This window comes from Coccinella septempunctata, chromosome 5 (assembly GCF_907165205.1).
Source record: "Coccinella septempunctata chromosome 5, icCocSept1.1, whole genome shotgun sequence".
Taxonomy (NCBI): Eukaryota; Metazoa; Arthropoda; class Insecta; order Coleoptera; family Coccinellidae; genus Coccinella; species Coccinella septempunctata.
This window is the reverse complement of record NC_058193.1, coordinates 1920768-1941951: the sequence shown is the minus strand read 5'-3', so window position 1 is coordinate 1941951 and position 21184 is coordinate 1920768. Positions and strand designations below refer to the sequence as shown.

General features: G+C 36.8%; 1 protein-coding gene across 1 annotated transcript in view; it reads left to right on the top strand.

The window, feature by feature from the left end:
• Nucleotides 1-21184, top strand: part of LOC123313068 (pancreatic lipase-related protein 2-like) — a 54268-nt gene that overhangs the window by 26246 nt on the left and 6838 nt on the right. The window contains exons 3-4 of the mRNA XM_044897764.1: nt 10548-10788; nt 19860-19972. Of these exons, the coding sequence (XP_044753699.1) occupies nt 10548-10788; nt 19860-19972 (354 nt within the window). The remainder of the gene's footprint in view (nt 1-10547; nt 10789-19859; nt 19973-21184) is intronic.

Here is a 21184-nt window from a genome sequence, read left to right as displayed (position 1 = left end):
ATAAACCCTTTCTATTTTACTTTTCGCCTCCTTCCTTGATTAAGTGGGAATAGTTTAAAGCCATTTGAAATTTTGTCGGTTTTATTTCATAACGAGGATGATACGAATTTATCAAACTTTAATTTGAACTCCTGGGAGAATATTTCAATTAAGATGCAGTAAACAACCTACTTGAGTCTTGAGTTATTGTAGTTCCAATATTATAAATTGTTTGGAAAGACTATTAACCATTTAACTTTAATTTTTTCTGGATGACTATTGAAGTTTCAGAAGAAAAATAATAATCTGTAACTGATACTCCTGTTAGGTTGCGATTCCACCCTAACAACCTCTTAAACAACCCAGTCCAAATTCCGTTTTTCAAATGGAAACATTTCCATGTGCTGCCTCGTTGGAAAGCTCATGGCAAATCGAATCCCAACATAGCCTTGGTTTTTCCAAATTTTTTGGTCATCAGAAATGATATAAAAGTCTTTTGAAAAAAAAAATAGTTTTTCAACCAATAAATCTAAATGAAAACGGAATATCGATATGAGGAAAATATTGTAGTTCCTATCAAGAAAAAAATCAATACCTTATAGTTGGAGAGCCGACGATGCTAAATCGGAATTTACTCGAGCGTCGTGGAGACCTAGTAGATTTTGAAGATCAGATGGTAGAAAAAAAAAGGGTCTATGATGTATGCACTTTCAGCGGTGGGGAAAGCGTCTGCAGGGTCTCGAAGATGTAAAGAAAAATGGTCAGATGTGGGCAAATTTCGATGTTTTAGCACTACAGTTTTTAAACCAGAGGAGATACACAAAATCTGATACCCCATTCTCGTTCTCTTTTTCTGAGAAACTAACAATTGTAGTAGTCATTTTTGGCCACTTTCTTTTGTTTTCGAGTTATAAGCAAAAATTGGAAAAATGGCGATATTGAAATTGAAACATTATACAGGCACTTTTTTACGTAGAAACCAGTTGCGTGCGAGCCTTTTTAGCAGGATTTTTAATTACGAAGCTATTGTCCAAAGTTATGTTTTTTTAAATGGGAACCTTAGTTTTCTGTGCAATTTTTTGAAAGCTTAATTCTTACTGATTTCAAAAATATATAACATCATATGGTTTGTATCAATATAAATGATAGAAAATGGTCAAAAACCTTTTTTCTCAATATTTCTATGGTTTCAAGTTCTGATGAGCACAAAAACATATAGCATCGTATGATTACCACTGTCTCCTTCTATAAGTCTTTTAATTATTATGAAAATTCATTAAATATATCTTGATTCAAATTTTGTGAAAATTGGTATAAAGAGTAGAAAGAATGACATTGCCGGAAGGAGACTGCATTTGTTTTAGGAAACTCTATTTTTCTGTGCTCGTCAAAAGTTGAATCCATAGAAATATTGAGAAAAAAGGGTTTGACCATTTTCTATTATTTATATTGATACAAACCATATGATGTTATATATTTCGAAATATATATATAGTAAAAATTAAGCTTTCAAGAAATTGCACAGAAAACTAGTGTTCCCATTTAAAAAAACATAACTTTGGGTAATAGCTTCGTAATTAAAAAACCTGCTAAAAAGGCGAGCACGCCACTGGATTCTACGTAAAAAAGTGCCTGTATAATGTTTCAATTTCAGAGCTCTATCATCAGTATTAGCGGAGATATAAATTTATTTCGATATCGCCATTTTTCCCATTTTTGCTTATAACTCGAAAACAAAAGAAAGTGGCCAGAAATCACTACTACTATTGTTAGTTTCTCAGAAAAGGAGAACGAGAATGGGGTATCAGACTTTGTCTATCTCCTCTGGTTTGAAAGTTGTAGTGCTAAAACATCGAAATCTGCCCACCCTGTACATACTCGAGCGTGTCAGATTAAGATCATGTATATGCCCTATGTGTCTCTGATAATGAATTCATGCTTATCTGACAGTTTGCGCGGTGGGACTGGCCGTACGGAAGAGTTGAAAAAAAATTTCCAGCGTGTCAGATTTTTGGAGGATATGTTAATAGGACCCAAAGGAAGCTACTTTTCAAGGGACTGACAATTTGGACTTGACGCAAGGTCACAGCGGTCCTTTGAAACTGTAAAAAAAATTGTTACTTGTACATACTCGAGCGTGTCAGATTTTCATACAGATGGTCTCGGTGTTGTAGACGTGTTGCCCTATTCATCTGACACCTAATCAGGGGGGGTTTTCTTAATCTGACGCTTTGAAGATCGCCTTTAATCGTTTTTATATTCATTATGAAAGTTGTAGATAATAAAATTCTACACAACTTTTGTCTGAAGCAATTTTACATACTCTTAACGTTCTCGAGTTAGAGGGTGATATGGGCGAGGAGCTTAGCCACACAGGCGAAAGGGCAAGGTCAATGTAGAATCCCAGTCTAATCTACCGGTTTATCTATGTAATCTACAATTAAGATGTTTTTAGACATCTTATCTACAATCATCCAATTGTCAAAATGACAAGGTATTTCTATGATGACAATTTCAAAATTAGACACGAAAATTTTAGTGTTGTCTCTGACTGAACCTAAGGGTACGTACATACGGAAGGGTACGTACATACCGAAGATGCATGGATGAGCGCGGTGGAGGTCGCGATCGCGATCGTTACATCGATGTCAAAACAAACCTTCATATTCTTATGAGGCGTTCACCCTCGCCGCTTATCATCGCGGTTTACAGCGATGTCGATCGCAGAACAAAATAGTTTGATTTTATATGGCGATCGAGCTGTTGCCGCGAGGTACCTTGCACGCTTATTGGCACTCGTGACATTGATCAGGGTAACGTATTTATTTTTCAGTTCGTGTGTGAGCTTTGACTGAAAAGAAAGCATCTTCGACATGTATTGCCAGACGTCGATATAAACCACGACCGCGATCTCGACCTCCACCATCCACCATCCATGCATCTTCGGTATGAACGTACCCTTAGAATGTACTATTTTCCAACGAGTGAATTTTCGCTTCAGCATATATCGCTAAACACCTCGCATTAATCGCCATATATCTCAAAAACGTTTGAACGTAGAAAAAATTGCTTGGGACAAAATTTTCAGAAAATGTTATGCTCTACAACTTTTATAATGAATTGAAAAAGATTTGAAGCCCGGGGGAGGATATAATTCAAAAAAACCGATTTTTGTAACTTTTTGGCCAATTTTTATTGTTTCGGCTAGCTAAAACTGTCAGATTATATTTTTTCCGTTATTCTTGTATCATTAGGTTCAAAATAAGAAAAAACTCCACCTCGTTCAAGAATGTACGCGTGACGTTTTTTTTGCAACTTTGGCGACCTCCCACACATTTTCGACACGCTTTAATTGTCAGATTAAGAGAATATATACTATGTACTTTTAAACATGTGATCAACCACATACATATTAATCTGACACGCTCGAGTAGGTACAATGATTTACTATTCTAACAGGCTGTCCTAGACCATTCCCCCTACATACAGGTGTAATTTTTGGTAGAGTATTTTACAAGATCCAAGGTATGTCCCCTTATATTAATCTGACACGATCGAGTAAATCCCGAATTTCCCTCTTCGGCTCTCCAACTATAAAGCAGGGGTGCTTAAACTGTCGATCGCGTCGATCTCATAAAAAATAAGCCGATTCTCATCTACAAGGTAAGTCTTAGAACCGTACACATATTTCATCAGTAGATTCTGATGTCAAAAGAAACACTTTTTTCCCTTACCATTTTTTCCGAATCGGCTCGGTTCAAAAGATACAGGCTGTTGAATAACCATAAAACATTTTTATTTTTGGTTCTATCTCACAAACGGTTTTATCGAATGAAATGAATTTTGGAATATAGGTTTTCATTCATGTGATGAATCTTTTTCGAATGCAAGATTTCACCCACGTCTTCCATTTTTCTCATTATAAACATTAAAGAACCCAACTGTTGAAACTAAGTTGGACGCTATCTAATGAATATTTGAACGGTTTGTATAATGAAAGTATTCCCCATATTTTCTCGTATAATGCGCCGTTTTCATGTAATTTGATGTTCAAAAATTAAAAATTATCCGTTAAATTTGAAAATTGTGTACTTTTGCTGAATACAACTCTGTTCAAAAGATCCACAGATGTGTACTGCCACAGATTTAACTAGTTATTCTGAATTATTGTTTTTGTTTTTCCAGGGGTGGCACAGCTCATTATAAAAACAAAAAATGGCTATATATTTTTATCAGGGATGAATCGGAAACAATGGTATTGAAAAAAAGTGTTTATTAGGACCTCAAGAATCTATTATTAAATTATTTGTGCGAGTCAAAGACTCATTCTGTATAAATAACTTCCACTACATTACATAACAGTTGCAGTTTATCAAAGTCGACCGATCGGAATCTGATAATATTGAAGTATATCGCAGGCGATTCAAGTCTGAGCACCCCCGACCTAAAGTAAAATCGGTTTAAAAAGTCAGAAACCGAAGTGGAATAAGATAGCAATATGGCAATATATGATATAACTTATTATGAATAATTATTATGAAAAACAAAACTTAAAACTAGAACCATGATAAAGATACTGCCTACGACTCCTACTGTACTGTCCTGGCCTTAAATTACCTTGTGCTGGTCAGTGATGCTTGTAGAATTCTTTTTACTTCGAAGATACTTACGAATGACAGCACTTTAAAGACACCTTACTACTCTATGGCCAAAGATCGTGATCGTCTGGTTGTGGTAGGACTCCACATTACGTAGGCAACCCAAAGTACTTACCCTGATTACTAATAGAAAAATTGACGGGAGGTTGGGAGATTCGAAAGAAAACAACACATTTAAACCCAAACAAGAAACGTTTATTTCGGGTTTCATTGGAAACGATCTCCAATGTCATAGCTCTAGGGCGCAGCAGAGGGGAGGAAAAAGAGCTGCGAGAAAACCTCCCCTTAGAACAGCAGCAATTACATAATATCCTATACAGGTATGATTTTACGTAGCTACGGCAACAGGTTCAACTGGCGAGAGAAAATCTCACGTGAAATGCACACTTGGTGGAATCAGTTACATCTACAGCTATCAGCTCCTTAATGATGACTCTTAACCGATACTTCAGTGAGATGAGTTACGTTCAGCATACAACAGTTCTGAATTGGGTAGGGTTCAGTCAGGGGGTTGTGGGAAGGATTAGACTCAGATGCAAGGGCATCCAGCCTAAAGGGTTGGAGACGCAGTTACAACGGTACCCCGCCTCAAGGGAGAGAGACGCAGCTGCAAGGGCATCCGGCCTCAGAAATCGACGCAGATACAACGGTATCCGGCCTAAAGGGTTAGAGACGCAGTTACAATGGTACCCGGCCTCAAGGGAGAGAGACGCAGCTGCAAGGGCATCCGGCCTCAGAAATCGACGCAGATACAAGGGTATCCGGCCTGCAGGATACTAGGAAGGGCAAAATCCACAACAGTTGTATGTTTGTCCCGTAACACGAATATGAATTATTTCCGCTCTTGGCTATCACGTTCAAATATGTCCTGTATTGACCAACTCCACCAGTGAAGAGAAAAATAATAATAATAAAAGAAAAGGAAAAATGATAATTAAGGGTCCTTAATGCAATTACAGTATTTACCCTGTTGGTCGTACCTGAGTAATCGAATCATTGGCTTGGCTTGGGGACGCTTCAGTGACATTTACACGTATTCATAAGATAAGCACAAAAAAAATATGTAGAAATTAAGAAATTAATACTATGAACATTACATAACACAAGCGCATCCACCATGAAACAAGTTTATTATAATAACTAGCCCTCAAATCATAAATGGAATAGAATTGGAAGCAAAAAGGGGTAGCGTACAAAATGGCGTCTGGCGTCCCTATGACGTGTTCAAAGAAAGAAAAACTCAGAAAGTACGTTATTATCTACAATAAAGAAAATGAGTTATATATTGTGTGTGAAGCACATAAAATAGAGACGGACAGAATTGGCCCTCGAGTAATTAACGAAATACTTTAACAATGGAAACTAATATGATGCATCAAGTACCCAAAACCGCATATTCGCAATAAAACCTTCAAATTAATAAAATAAGAAACGGTAATAATGAAATGAGTGGTAACTTACGTATGGAATTCACTGAACAAAATAAAAAAAAACAAGCTTTGTCTTACTCAAAAATTCACTCTAAGAAAAAAAACTAACTAACAGGAAAAACCGGTTTAACTCGTTTCAAGAAAGGACGCTTAATGAATCCCTTCTTCATTAAGAATTTCTTGCCTTTTCGATCTCAAGTACCTACTTGAAAAAGAGCGTCTTCCAGAGGGTTCTTAACGCTTGCGCCATCTCCCATTTCAATTCAACAGCTAGTACAGAAAACCTTCTCTAACATTTCATTTCTTACTGGTGGTCTTTGATAAAGTCCACTAGAGGGCAGTGGTTATGTCAATATTGAAAAAAAAGCAGTCCACTACACTACGAGGAATTAATAACTATAAAATAAAAGTATTGCCAACTTCGGCCCTCGAATTGATTGCCAATGCAGCTTTAGAATTTCCGATAGCGGACCAATAAATAGGGGATAGCGGGATAGCTAACGTTATATAACCCATAACTCCCTAAACAAGCTATTGATAACGGCTACTTCTGCACAATAACTTCTCTGTTGTCTCCTCTATCGGCCTGTTCCGATATTGCTGGTTTTACTGGCCCGCAATCGAATAACAATAGAACTCGAACGACTGGGCCAATAGGCATCGTCTCTGAAATACTGACAGTACTGTTCAGGAATATCGGAACAGGCGGTATACATTGAATATCGAGCATTCCTTTATTGTTTGATGATTATGTAGAAAAAGTAATATTTGTGATAAAAGGACAAAAGGTGAAGTATCCTGTTTTGCCATCCTAGTCGGGTAAAATGGGATGATGTATGAATGAAAATGAAAATGATCATCAGAGTCAAATATATCTATCGAAATTGAAAACAGAACACCTTAGGAAACTCATACTTATAACAAAAAACAAATCAAGACTTCAGCAACGACAAAAATCGCACGAGTACGGATCAACATCATTCTCCACCCCGGCACAAGCTTCGTAAGACCAAATACAACAGTCCTGGCACATTACCCAACCGTCAGCACTCTTTGATTTAGAGTTCAAGTCTGAACAATAAATGCAGGTTACATGGGGTTCCTCTTCATCTTCTGAACTACTACAATTTTTGTTTCTTCCTCTCTTCTCTTTTTTCGACTTTTTGTTAAATCTTATATTTTTTACCTTCTCTTTATTCTTGTTTATTACTGCCGATTCGTTTCTCCCGCATATTTTCCCATCTTCTTTAGACTTGTTGAACAATTAAATTCAAAATCTTTGTTGAAACCAATAGATCTCTTGGTTGGGATAGTATCCAGTTGTACCCGACTGCATGGTATCCCATTTTGCCCGACCGCGTCTTCCAAAATATTATTCAGGATTTTTACGAGCAAAAATACTTTTTCATATCTGAAAATATAATGAAATAAAGTCAATTATTCAAATTTTCATATGAAATAGTCATCGTTATTTATTTTCGATATTCAAATTGAAAAATTCTCCATTAACTACCGGCAAAACTAAATAGTATAACACTATCTTCACGAATTGCAGCTTGTCACACATTACAAATTTACAATTCAATTGAATAATGCTATATTTGAAGATACCTTATCCACAGCAACTTATACTACCAGTCGTCAAATGGCTTATTTTCGAATACTTCCCGATATCCCGTTTTACCGAACTATCCTGTTTTGTCCAACTCTCCCCTACGAAGGCGTAGAAAGGCCAAGGAATTATTTGATTTTCAATCCCGTCGAGATCTCGAGACTCCGAAATATAAGTCAGGATTGCGGCTATTAACTCCAAATTCAACTAAGATCTCAAACACTGAAATCCAGCCACTGTACGAAAACTGTACAGCGTTGCTGCACTTGAAATGCATCGACGGTTATGGAGTAATTGTATCAAAATGGACCGTATACGTCCCGCTGAACAGTGCCAACTGCATTTGATATACAGCCCCAGCACAGCATTGCTATACTTGAAATGCAGCGATGGTTTTGCAACAACTGTACAACTGCTGCTTTTGAACTGCTACTGCTACAGAGTGTACAGCAAAGCAGTTCAGAAGCAGCAGTGGCACTACAGTAACTGTATCAAAATGTAACGTAGGTACATATAAATCGGGTTGATTGAATTGATTGATTTTTTTCGCTTATGATTTCTTTTTAATTGATTTGGTGGTTAAAGATGGATCCACCGAATAGGTAGATCGCTGGACTTACTAGTCTTGCAACTATTTTTACAGAACTTCAGAACTACGAAGTTTCCAGTTTTACCGAAAACGGCCTAGGTATTATTTGATTATGTCAAATGGCACATTCAGTATATCTTCCCATCGTTAGATAGCTAATTCAATATCAATTTCAAGTGTATGACATACCTTTTGGTATTATGCACTATTCGCTGTTTGAACCGAAAATGTAGAGGGTGTTCATGAGTGGACAATCGAGTTAAAATTTTCAAATTACAACTTATATCTTTTATTATTCCGTTCGATTCTACGTAAAAAAAGAGGAGGGTTACCTGAATAAAACCTCTTCCTGAAAAAAAAACTTTCAGAGTTTTCAAGGATAAACTTGAGATAGGGAAAAACAGCAACATTTTAAATTGCTCCATTAGTCTCTGTGACATCCGAAAACCTCAGGTAAAAACAGTTAACAGTGTTATAACACTACATAATGGCAAATAAATTGAAAATTTTGGTGAACATTTTTTTCGAAAAAAGCGTCCCCAAGAGACATATTGAAAAATGTGCGACCTACCCTTTTCACAATTTTTTTTTCATAAGGATCATAGGTCAACTCATAATCCGTTGATTTTTCATACAAGGTATGACCATTGTATTATATATTATTATGACTTTAGCCTTGCGGCTTTCACACTCCTCTCCAGAAGAAAATTCACTTATCCCAGATATCTTAGATATCAAAAGGATTCAGCTCTGTTGGAGCCCTTTCCAGGTTTTCGGGCTCGTGGTGGTGGTCGGGTCCGGGTCGCTCCTCGCCTCCCTGCTGCAGGTTGGATTCCTGCTCCACCCGCACTTCCTGTCGGAGCAGACGGTGTTCCTCTGCATTCCCCATGTACTTTCGTACAGTTCTCGCCGTTCCGAGCAGTACCGCCTTCTGCATGGCTCTACAGATATTTTCGTCCAGCTGAAGTTTCCTCAAGTTCTCTAGAAGTTTCTTCGGTATCAGGCCTGTAGATGAAATGACAGTAGGGATGGTCTTGATATCTTTCAGCTTCCACTGTCTCCTGGTTTGTTCCTCGAGATCTTTGTATTTTGAAATTTTTTTCAGTGTGCCTATCTAGAAGATTTTTATTATTTGGAATTGCCACGTCGATGAATAGTGCTCTGTCCTCATCCTTATTGAGCAATATGAGGTCTGATCTATTGTGGATTATTTTCCGGTCTGCGAGAACCGTGCGATGCCATTAGAGCTTGTGATGTTCATTTTCCATTTATTGTTATTATATCATGTGTAAAAGGAATGTCCATTGTATAATTTATAATTTCAGTTACCTGTTGAGTTTAATGAAGAAAAAAGCTGTTGAAAATTGTAGAAACAAAAGGAATGAATTCATTCCTTGCGACTTGAAAAGCGTTTAACCACAAAACAAATATTCATTGAAAATAAATATTAGATATACAGGGTGAGTCTTTGACTCGTACAAATATTTCAACAGTAGATTCTTGAGGTCGAAAGAAACACTTTTTTACTATTATATAACATTTTTTCCGATTCGGTCCTGGTAAAAAGACATAGCCATTTTGAGTTTTCATTATGAGCTGTGCCACCTCTGGAAGAACAAAATTACTTTCAAAATAACCGATCACTGAGCTTGCCAGGTGTTTTTTAGAAACTCTGTGGTACTCAGAATAAAAGAGATAGACCATACATATGTTATATATTCGAAATCAGGGGAAAACGAGCTAGCCAAATATACATAAATATACAGGGTGTGCCATTTGAAATAATTAAGTTGCAATAAATACGTTGTCCACTCTGTATATACTTCATTTTGTGAAAACATTTCGAAAAACATCAGTCAATTTCGTGAGACTTTTGTATAAAACATTTTTTTTTACCTCTTTTACTAGCAAAGTGAATGGTGAAAAAGCCGGTTCATATTCGAGCCTGCCAGATTTTTATACAGATGGTTAATCTCGGTGTTAGATGTATAGACCCATTAATCTGACACTAGTCAGAGGGGTTTTCTTTCTGACAAGTGACAGTTTGAAAATGAGAACAATGTTTTTTTTTAATATCTCCCTTCCTATACCTTTAATATATTTATTATTTATTATGAAAGTTGTAGATAATAAAATTCTACAATTTTACATAACCTTAACCGATTTCGAGCTAGAGAGTTATGAGGGCGAGTAGCTTAGCGATACACGCGAAAGGTCAAGGGACACCTTTATTTAAAATAATCTACCTACATTGACTTTATTCAGTCGAACTCTTACAGTATGATTGCAATATGATGGCAGTTGACTGGGGTATTGGAGCAAGAGGTCCCCAGTATACCACAGCCGCAGCAAATACAGAGCTCGTTGGTAGACAAACAGGAATCCTTCTTTTGAAAATCATCAGGAATGGAATGGACCCTAAAAATATTCATCTAATTGGTTTCTCGCTGGGGGCTCATGTTGCTGGTAGTGCTTCAGAAGTCCTCAAAGCCAGTGGACATTTATTAGGAAGAATAACAGGTACTTATATTTCTTTAATTTTCATTCAATTGCCGACAATATTTCTTAACCTCACCCAAAATTGTATTAAGAACTATACCGAACATATTTACATAAAATTCATTTCCAGTGTGTTATCATCCAGAGTGACGACAAAATCTGAAATATTTTCAACTTTTATCACTTCCGGTTATACCGGAAGTAGTTTTTTTTTAATGGCATGCCCAAAAATTTTCAACCTTCGTTTTCCCCATCGAAATTCGATGCGATTTTCATCATGAGTTTACTGATATTCTGAAGTTTTTCAGAGGTGTTAGGGCTTTTTAAGGCCGATTTACATAAAACGAGCGAATGCTCATTCGTCATTATATCCCCATTCTATCAAATTCTTCTAGTGTGAACAGACGTGGTGTATTCTTTCGTCGTTTTACCTGCGTTCGTGAAGATTCTGTGGAATATTAGCCCGGGTGTCCACTGGAAGCGTATTCGAGCGGCTACACGCTCACGCGAAACGAGCGTTTCTAGCCGCTACAAAACAGGCGGCGCGGCGCTACAGAGGTTGTCCACTGGAGGCGGCTTCGTGCGTTCAATTCAGTTTTGGAGCCGAAGGATCGTTCTCAATCCAGTATTGCTTGTTGTTTACGATGGCTGCAATTTTTATAGCCAAAATCAAATCGATAATTCAACCATCTCTACTGTGAACCGAAGAACGGACCTTATATATTTCCCAACTACTACTGAATGAATCGACTTTTATTTTTACTGACAATGCGATGAAAACAACGAGAAACAATTCATCCAATTAGTATTCAATTGCTTGAACGACTCATCCAGAAAAACTATCCTAGGTTTATTCCTCCTCAGCTAATTTTTTGGTGGCCAAAAATGCGTGTTTTCTTTTTTTTTCGATTTTATCTCCCCTGGAAAACTAAATAAACAAAGCCAATTTTTTTTTATTATAGATCACTAAATTCTCGATTGAGACGGCGTTCCTCAAACCGTTTCCATATCAGAGTATATCAAAGTTGAGCCAAATATCAGAGATATCGTTGACTCTCCATGACCACAAAATGGTCTATGACGTTTTAAATTTGAAATCTTAACGAAAAAATTGTATTTGTGTAATGAACGCGTGTTTTCAATCGATGTGGAATTTAATGATTCTCAACTTTTTTATACGTTTTTACACTTCTTTCATATATAAGCTGCTTTCAAAGATTTTTCCGAGAAATCAATATGAAATATAACATTTTACAATGTTTCTGGAAATTGTCCCAACTTTGGGATCCATTAGTGAGAAAAAGTACACACTTGATCTCATTCGACGTAGAATTCAGTACTATATAGCTTTTCTCGCAAGTAATCAGTCGATATCCGTATTTCTTGAAGACATATATGATTGAAAAACTACAAAAACCCCATTTCTTGGCCGCCAAAAGTTATGCTCAATTCCTTTGAAGGAAAAAACTTAAGATGATTTAATTCGGTCACTGATGAAGCCATTAAAACAATAGAAATCTTTTATAGGCACAAAATCCTTATTGAATCTCAATTTAACCGGACTGAAATGGATGAGCTCAACGGGCGTGCACGCGCTACACTCGCTACAGATCCCATTTCAGGCGGATCGCGCGTACGAGCTCGTAGCCGCTTGAATACGCCCGCTCGAAGTCGCCTGCAGTGGAAAACGCTAAAAATACGTTACTTGGGATCTGTAGCAGCTTGCCGCTCGTTTCGCGTGAGCGCGTAGCCGCTCGAATACGCTCGCTTCTCACTTCTTGGAGCGGTCTCTCTGTGTTCTCGCGATTTGATCGCTGATATTTTGGAGTAAACGCTGAAAACGAGATGTCGTTTACACTAAAAGATCAATAAAGAATGTTTTTGTTCTGGCTCTTGCTCTTTGTTATTTTGACAAATATTCCCTATTCGGGATGACCACAAAGATATATGTAGCTATTTGCCCTAACTTTGAAAGTATTAAATTTTCAGGAACTTATTGGAGTCATGTTGTGCGTTTTTAACTGTGATCTTAATGAAAAAGGTTTACAAAAACTTGAAATAAATGCCGAATTTTTATTTGAATTTTTATTAGAAATTTCCTCATTCAAGATGGAAACCAGTGATTTTTTTACCGAAATATGATTCTTCTTCTTCTTCTTCTTCAAAAACTATAGAAATGGACATCATTCATTCATTCATTGCTGTATCCCGTTACCGGGAATAAATCTACAAAAAGACCAAAAAAAAGAACAGACTTATAATTTCTTAGGGCTACTTGCGACTGTGTGCCCTCCTGTGACTAAAGAGACCCTAATCGTGACCTGCAGATCCTTCCACACTCCGGGCATGGATGGTCCCCAACCAGATCTGGCCGCCGCTGTATTCTTCTCGTGTCTCCAATATAACTGTGTATCACAGACCTCCACTGTGACCTGTCTAACGCTAGTTGTTCCCAGTTATGATTGGCATTAACTGATATTAGGGATGGATGTAGTGTATCCTTAAACCGCTTATACTGGCCTCCTGGTTTCCAGGCTCCCTCTGTCAATTCGCCATACAGAGCTATTTTGGGGAGTCTCGTGTCTTGCATCCTCAGAATGTGGCCGCTCTATTTGAGTCGGGCCCTCGTTACTTGAATCTTGATTGTTGAACAACTCGCGCGTTGCAAGACTTCTGCATTCGAAACTTTGTGGAACCATCTGATGTGCATTATCTGTCTTAGATGACGTTGTTGCGTTTGTTCAAGCTGTCGCCTGTAGGACGTCCAGCTTTCGCTTCCGTAAAGAAGCATTGGGAGGACGACTGCTTTGTAAACAGATGTCTTGGTCTTCAGATTGAGGTCGTGATTTTGAAATACTCTGACCTTTAGCTTCCAGAATGCCCGTGATGCCGAATTGATACGGTTGTGTATTTCCGTATCTAGGCTAGCCCTAGTATTTATGAAGCTTCTCAAGTATTTGAACTGCCCAACCTATTCTAGATAGGTCTATGTCTCCAGCCCCCCCAAATTAGAATTTTTAAATTTTTTTGACACAAAAGTTTTGTACTAGTTTTGTACCGAAATGTACCGTCAAGAAAAAGTTTTGTTCCCTAAGTTTAAGGGGTCTTAGAAGGGTTTCAAATTGGGGGGGTTGGAGACATGTTTTCGAAATAATGAGATTTCGGTTTCCGAAACAAGCTAAAACATGTGTACTAGTTTTGTACCGAAATGTACCGTCACAAAAACGGCACACTTCTCTACCCCGGGGGTGTACCTGTGCCCATATAAAGTACTGAGGCTTCAGGGGTGTTTTTTTACACCAAGGAATATGGGATATTGGTTTTGTACTTTTTGGATACTGAAATGTACCTTCGATAAAAAAATTTGTAGCCCCAAATAGAATGAGTAAATTATCATTTTTAATAACGGGCTATATGCAAGTACACCCCTTTTTTGAAAATGCAAATTTTCTCTATGAAAAAATTTCGTACTGGTTTAGTATCGTCAAGAAAAGTTTTGTACTCTGAGATTTGGGGGTCTTAGGAGAATTCCAGGGATGGAGACATCTTTTCGAAGTAATAAAATTTTGGTTTTCGAAACAAACTGAAACATGTGTACTAGTTTGATACCGATATGTACCGTTGTAAAAACGAAATTAATCGTTGATAAAGTCAAATTTGATTAACTTAAGATCAGAAAGAAATACATGGCGACGCGACGTTGGAAAAAGTCATCAATTTTGCACTTGTTTAACGCTAAAGTTCTCTACCGAAACGAAATGTACCTTTGAAAAAAGTTTTGTACCCCTAATTGAAATGACGAAAATACGTATTTCAGTTCGGAGGGGATGTTCACATACTCACCCCCCACTATTGAAAATAAAAATTTTTCTCTTTCGAAGTTTTGTACCAAAATGTACAAAAGCAAAAAGCTGTTATAATTGAATCCTACCCCAGAAATGGTCAAATGACAGAAGGAAAATCTGAAACATTCTGTTGATAAATAGAGTACCCCAATATTGCTGAAGATTATCAATCTCTCGAAAGAACCTATTTACTTTTTCGCCATGTGTTAGCGTTTTCTATGAATTAGAAAGTCTTGAAAGACAAAGAGGTTGTGAGTTTACCAAATAAGAGCATACCATTGTATCAACAATGTTGATAGTATGTTGATTGTTCGTGTTTTATCTCTAGTGGTTGGAGTCTGTGTAAGAATATGCTACACGATTTTGAAACAAAAGACGTCAATGTGTTTCCATATTATTAGTATAGATGATTCAACTGTTATCAGAAAATTGAAGATTTTCATTTTTCTCGTAGAATGGCCTATGACCTCTCAATCTTAGATTACAAAACTTTTTCTTGACAGTACATTTCGGTACAAAACTTTGAAATGAAAAAAATTGGGGGTAAGCATGTCTACAGTTTACCCAAACTGAATTCTGTATTTTCTTCATTTTAATAAGGGTACAATTTTTTTTTTCGAGAGTACATTTCCTTACAAAACTAATACACATGTTTCAGCTTGTTTCGGAAACCGAAATCTCATTATTTCGAATTCATGTCTCCAGGCCCCCAATTTGAAACCCTCCTGAGAACCCTTAATCTTAGGGTACACAAATTTTTCTTTTGGGTACATTTTGGTACAAAACTAGTACAAAACGTTGAAAGAAAAAAAATTTGCAATTTCAAAAGGGGGAGGGGGTGAGCATGTCAATTGTTACCGCGTACTGAACTCCGTATTTTCTTCATTTTAATTATGGTACAAAACTTTTTTTCAACGGTACATTTCGGCACAGAACTAGTACACATGTTTCAGCTTGTTTCCGAAACCGAAACTTCATTATTTCAAAAACATGTCTCCAGCCCCCCCAATTTGAAACCCTCCTAAGACCTCTTAATCTTAGGGTACAAAACTTTTTCTCTACGGTACATTTCGGTACAAAACTAGTACAAAACTTGGAGATATAAAAAATTTGCAATTTCAAAAGTCGGGGGTGAGCATGCCTACGGCTCCCCCAAACTGAAAACCGTATTTTCATCATTTTAATTAGGGCTACAAAACTTTTTTCCAACGGTACATTTCGGTACAAAACTAGTACAAAACTTTAGCATCAAAAAAAGGTGAAAATTCAAATTTGGGGGGGCTGGAGACATGGACCTGTTCTAGGTGAGTTTCATTCTCCAGGCTGATATTTGTTTGAAGGCTTTCTGGCGGACTTACTAGGATTTTGTTTTTGTCGATGTTGAGTATAAGGCCTAAAGCTTCGAATGTATGTTTAAAGGTGTCCAGCATTATCTGTAGATTCTCTGAGATGCTATAGCGATAAGTGCGCAGTTCTCTGCATATTGAAGTTCCGTGATAAACTTTGAACGGGTTTTTGCTCTGAGGAGCTTCAGGTTAAATAGACCTTCATCAAATCTGGAAATATAGAAATTGAATTGAATAGAAATTGACATCAACCATATGTTTGAAATCAACCATTTTCAAGATATTCAGGAAATAACACCTTGATGGCGCGTCTAATCATTACAAAATTGCAGTTGGTGCATTTATTCTCGTGCAACTCAGAAATGATTATGACTTTAGCCTTGCAGCTTTCACATTTTCCCCCGAAATAACATTTACTTATTTTTAGATATCCAAATGATAAGGCTCTGTTGGAGCTCTTTTCCGGTTTTCGGGCTCATTGTGGAGGTCGGGTCCAGATTTCTCCTCGGCTTCCTGATGTCGGCGGGGCATTATACTTCCCCGTCTCCTTGGCGTCCGTTGGGTTCCAGATATTTCCGTACTTCACTTCATGTCAAAGTGGATGCTGTTGCTCTCTTCCATGTTCTTCTGCATTTCCCAGGAATTTGCATACCGTTCTGTCGTTCTCGCCGTCCTTAGCAGTACCGCTTTCTGCACGTCTCTATAGATAGTTTCATCCAATAGAAGTATCAGGTCTGTTGACGGAATGACAATAGGGATGATCTTGATATTTTCAACTTCCATTGTCTCTTGATTTGTTCCTCGTCGTGGTTTCTGTATTTTATACAGGGTGTTCCGGGAAGACAAACGGATACCATGAATTAATGTCCTGGACTCGTATCAAGAGGTTTTAATCGTCTGGGATAAACAGGGTGATGTTAATCTTAGGAGTAAAATTTCACAGTTCAATAAGTCTTGAACTAATCGATCGAATGATTTCAAATTTTGAAGTTTTACTATCTCCTTTCTTCAATATTTCTGAAATCTCTGTACGTGGACATTATAATCTTTGACTCGGTTGTATTCTCGTCCAACTCCCTACGATACCACTTTCATTATAATCTTTCTTCGTTTTCGTAACCACAATCAATTACTTCGAAATAAAAATTCTAAATCTCTGTTTGGCACCGTCATACAGGGTGATCAATAAATGAACTGGAACACTGACAAATGTAGGTGACTCATCATAAAGGGAGAGAAAAAAGGTCCTCTAATCCCACGATCTTTATTTTATGGCGATTAGTTTCGACACTTCTCCATTATTTCCATTTCTCATTCTCAAGTCTTCAAGAGCTACAAAAGTTTTCAACATGAGGTGAAAAGATCATTAACTATAAAAAGGACAACACTTACTAACACATCTCTAAAAAAAAATAAATCTATTACAATGAACGGTCTTTTTATCATGCATATCATGCAAGTTCCTAAATGTTCTCCCCACATAAAACGCATCACAAGAACCACAAGAAAGTTTGTAAACTTCACTGCGATCCATAAGTGCAATTGTATCCTTGTTGTTTATTAGTTTTCTCTCCATACTGTCAAGTGATTTAAACGATATCCTCACATAAGATTTAAAAATGTTGGCCAATTTGTAAGAAAATTTGTTAACGAAAGTTAAAGATCTACATGGTCTTTCATTCTGCAAAGTGGCGTTATAATTGTTCAAACTTTCATTCAATGAGGTTCGCCTCCCATTAATCAGCTTATCTATTGTTCTCGGATTATAAACATTCATTTCTGCTATATGCTTAAGAACAGTGACCTCCCTACTTATCCATTTAATGGCACCTTAAATAATATACCAACATAACTATGAAATGCCGCAAGTTTGTGTTTTATGGGATGGTTGGAAAAATTATTAATGGTTAAACCTGTGTATGTAGGTTTTCTGTAAATGTCGAAAGAAATGCTATTCTTGACTTTTGTTAACGTAAGGTGTAAAAAATTGAGACGGTTGTTAGTCGGAACTTCTAAAGTAAATTGTATGTTGTTATGTAAGGAGTTGATATAAACCAAGAAACTATTCAGTTCTTCAATAGTTCCACTCCAGATTATGAAGATGTCATCAACATACCTCGTATAAAATTTAATCTTAGAAAAGTATACATTAATGACATTTTTAGATTCAAAATGATTCATATAAATCTCTGCCAAAAGTGGAGCTATAGGGCAACCCATCGAAAATCCAAAGGGTTGTTCATAGGTTATGTTGTTATATCTAAAAAAGTTCTGTTGGAGACATATCTTCAGCAAGTTTACGAATTCTATTTGTTCACTTCTAGTAAAAACGTGTTCTATTTCATGTTCCACCAATTCGTTGTTATGATGCAGGGAGTTCCACGGGGAAGTATACTTTGGACCTCTGCTCTTTACATTGTACGTCAATACCCTAGATGCGAGAAAGAAAAAGTTCACTTTTCATGGCGAGCCTTTGGTTACCTGTCGAATATATTTAGGGAGGCGCGACCGCTGGCTTTCATTTTATATTACCTACTTATAGTTGCGGAGCAGACGATGCTAAATCGAGATTTACTCGAGCGTCTTGGAGATCTATACTAGTGGATTTTGAAGATTATATGGAAGAAGAAAAAAGGTTCTATGATGTATGCACTTTCAGCGGTGGGGAAAGCGTCTGCAGGTTTTCAAAGATGTAAAAGAAATCGTCAGGTGTACATACTCGAGCGTGTCAGATTGAGATACTGTATATGCCCTACGTGTCTCTGATAATGAATTCATGTTAATCTGATAGTTTGCATGGTGGGGCTGGCCATAAGGAAGAGTTGAAAGTGATAAAAAAAATTTGAAGGTGTCAGATTTTCAGGGGATATGTTGATTGGACCCAAAGGAAGATTTTTTTCAAGAGACTGACAATTCGGAAGTGACGAAAAGTCACGGCAGTCCTTTGAAAATGCAAAAAATATCGTTATTTGTACGTACTCAAGCGTGTCGGATTTTCATACAGATGATTAATCTCGGTGTTGCAGACATATTAATCAAATAATCTGACCCCAATCAGGGGGAGTTTTCTTAATCTGACAGCTTGAAGATGATAATAATATGGCATTTTGAATTTTTTGTTAATATCTCCCTTTATGTAGCTCTAATCGTTTCTGTATTTATTATGAAAGTTGTAGATAATAAAATTATATACAACTTTTGTCTTTAGCAATTTTCCATACCCCTTACCGTTTTCAAACTAGAGCGTTGTAAGGGCGAGGACTGCGAGGAGCTTAGCCACACATGGGAAACTCCAAGGTCAATGTAGAAACCCAGTCTAATGTACATTCATCGCCATATATCTCAAATTCACTTCGGACAAAATTTATAGAGAATGTTTTTCTCTACAATTTCTATAATGAATGCAAAAATAATTTGAAGCCCAGGAGAGGAGTAAATTAAAAAAAATCGATTTTTGAGACCTTTTTGCTCAATACTTATTGTTTCGGCTTGCTCGAACTGTCAGATTATATTTTTTCCGTTATTCTTGAATTTAAATGTAAGATTCAAACTTTTTTGCAGCTTCGGCGCCCTCCCACACATTTTCGACCCGCTCAAATTGTCAGATTAAGAGAATATATACTTTTCAACATTAACACACCTATATCTTAATCTGGCACGCTCGAGAATGTACAATGATCGTTTTTTTTTACTATTCTGACAGGTTGTTCTAGACAATTCCCCCTATATACAGGTCTAATTTTTGGTAGAGGTACTCTACAGGGTCCAAGGTATCTCTCGTTATATTGATCTAACACGCTCGAGTATATCCAGAATTTCCCTCTTGGTCTCCCCAACTATTACTTTCCTGACCTTAAGCTTTATTATTATACCCAGGATTCATATTATGAATATCTTCCAGGTCTAGACGCAGCAAGTCCACTTTTCCGGAACAATCATCTTCGTGAGAAGCACAAGAAATTGGATAGAGACGACGCACATTTTGTTGATGTTGTGCACACCGACTCAAGTCCGGTAAGAGACATTTCTTTATATATGTTACGGCTAAAGATAGGTGTGAACATAAACTTAAGATTAGCCGGCTAAACTTAGGTTTAGCTTCGGGTTTTTGCTAATGTTAGTTTCTTCTATCTTTAGCCGGCTAAACTTAAGTGTAACCACATCCCATCGGCTAAAAATGTAGAAGGCTTGAGGGGCGAAAATTTTCGGCAATTAAAAGAATGTAAAGAAATAGTAATACGAGTATGATCAATTTATTAATGCAATGCATTTTTTGTATGAATTTTACTTATTTTAATAGCAGAAAAGCATTCTGTTAAGCAGTTGGGAAATTGGAGAATGAAGATATATTTGTTTCAACTGTGTCTCAACAAATTCGTATTGACGAATCTAAAAATCTAAACGCTTGATGACAAAATTCATGACATGCTATTTTGAGTGTGAGGGAAAACTGTAGTGTTAATGATTTTTTTTATCTTGTTATTATTCATAATTTGAGGGAAATTGAATGAGCAGAAGGAGATAATGAAGATAAGAATGATGCCGCGAACTTCTTCATCAAAATACCAAAGGATAAATTCTAGTCTAGAAAAATATAAGTAGAAGAACCCAATCTTTGTAGTTTGTAGTTAACCGGACCATTTGGCTCAAAGATTATAGAGTTAACTCTATAATCTGTCGCCAGATTATAGAGTCATATTTTGGAACCCATAAGTTCAATGACTCGTGAAGAAATTTTTAACAAAATCAGCTAGAGAAAGTTTTCAACCATGTTCATGTTCATAGTTTTTTTTTTGTTCTTTTTTGCGAAAGAATTGGTTGGAAAGAAATTGCAACGTTAGAAACTATAGTTCCTATTTCGTAATTTTTCCATAAACCCAATTATTGAATGGTAGGGAAAATATACTTTTGTTTACGGAAAAAAAAAATTTATGTCTAATATCTCATTTTTTTGTGAGGTCATATTATGGTTTTTCAAAAATTAGGCTCGGTTTGAAGAGCATAAATCTCCTAAACAGATGAAAATAACTTGTTAAATACAACCCTAATACATTCGATGCTCTTTTGCCTAATTGAATTCTAAAAATTTAAACAAAAAAGTGGCCGTGTGCGTTCGTCCTCTCCCATCCGACCACTCATGACACATCACCTCTCCGCGTGTCCGTCGAATACATTTTTAGCCGTTCCGTTTTGGGTAATGTGCACATTAGCCGGCTAAAGATGAAA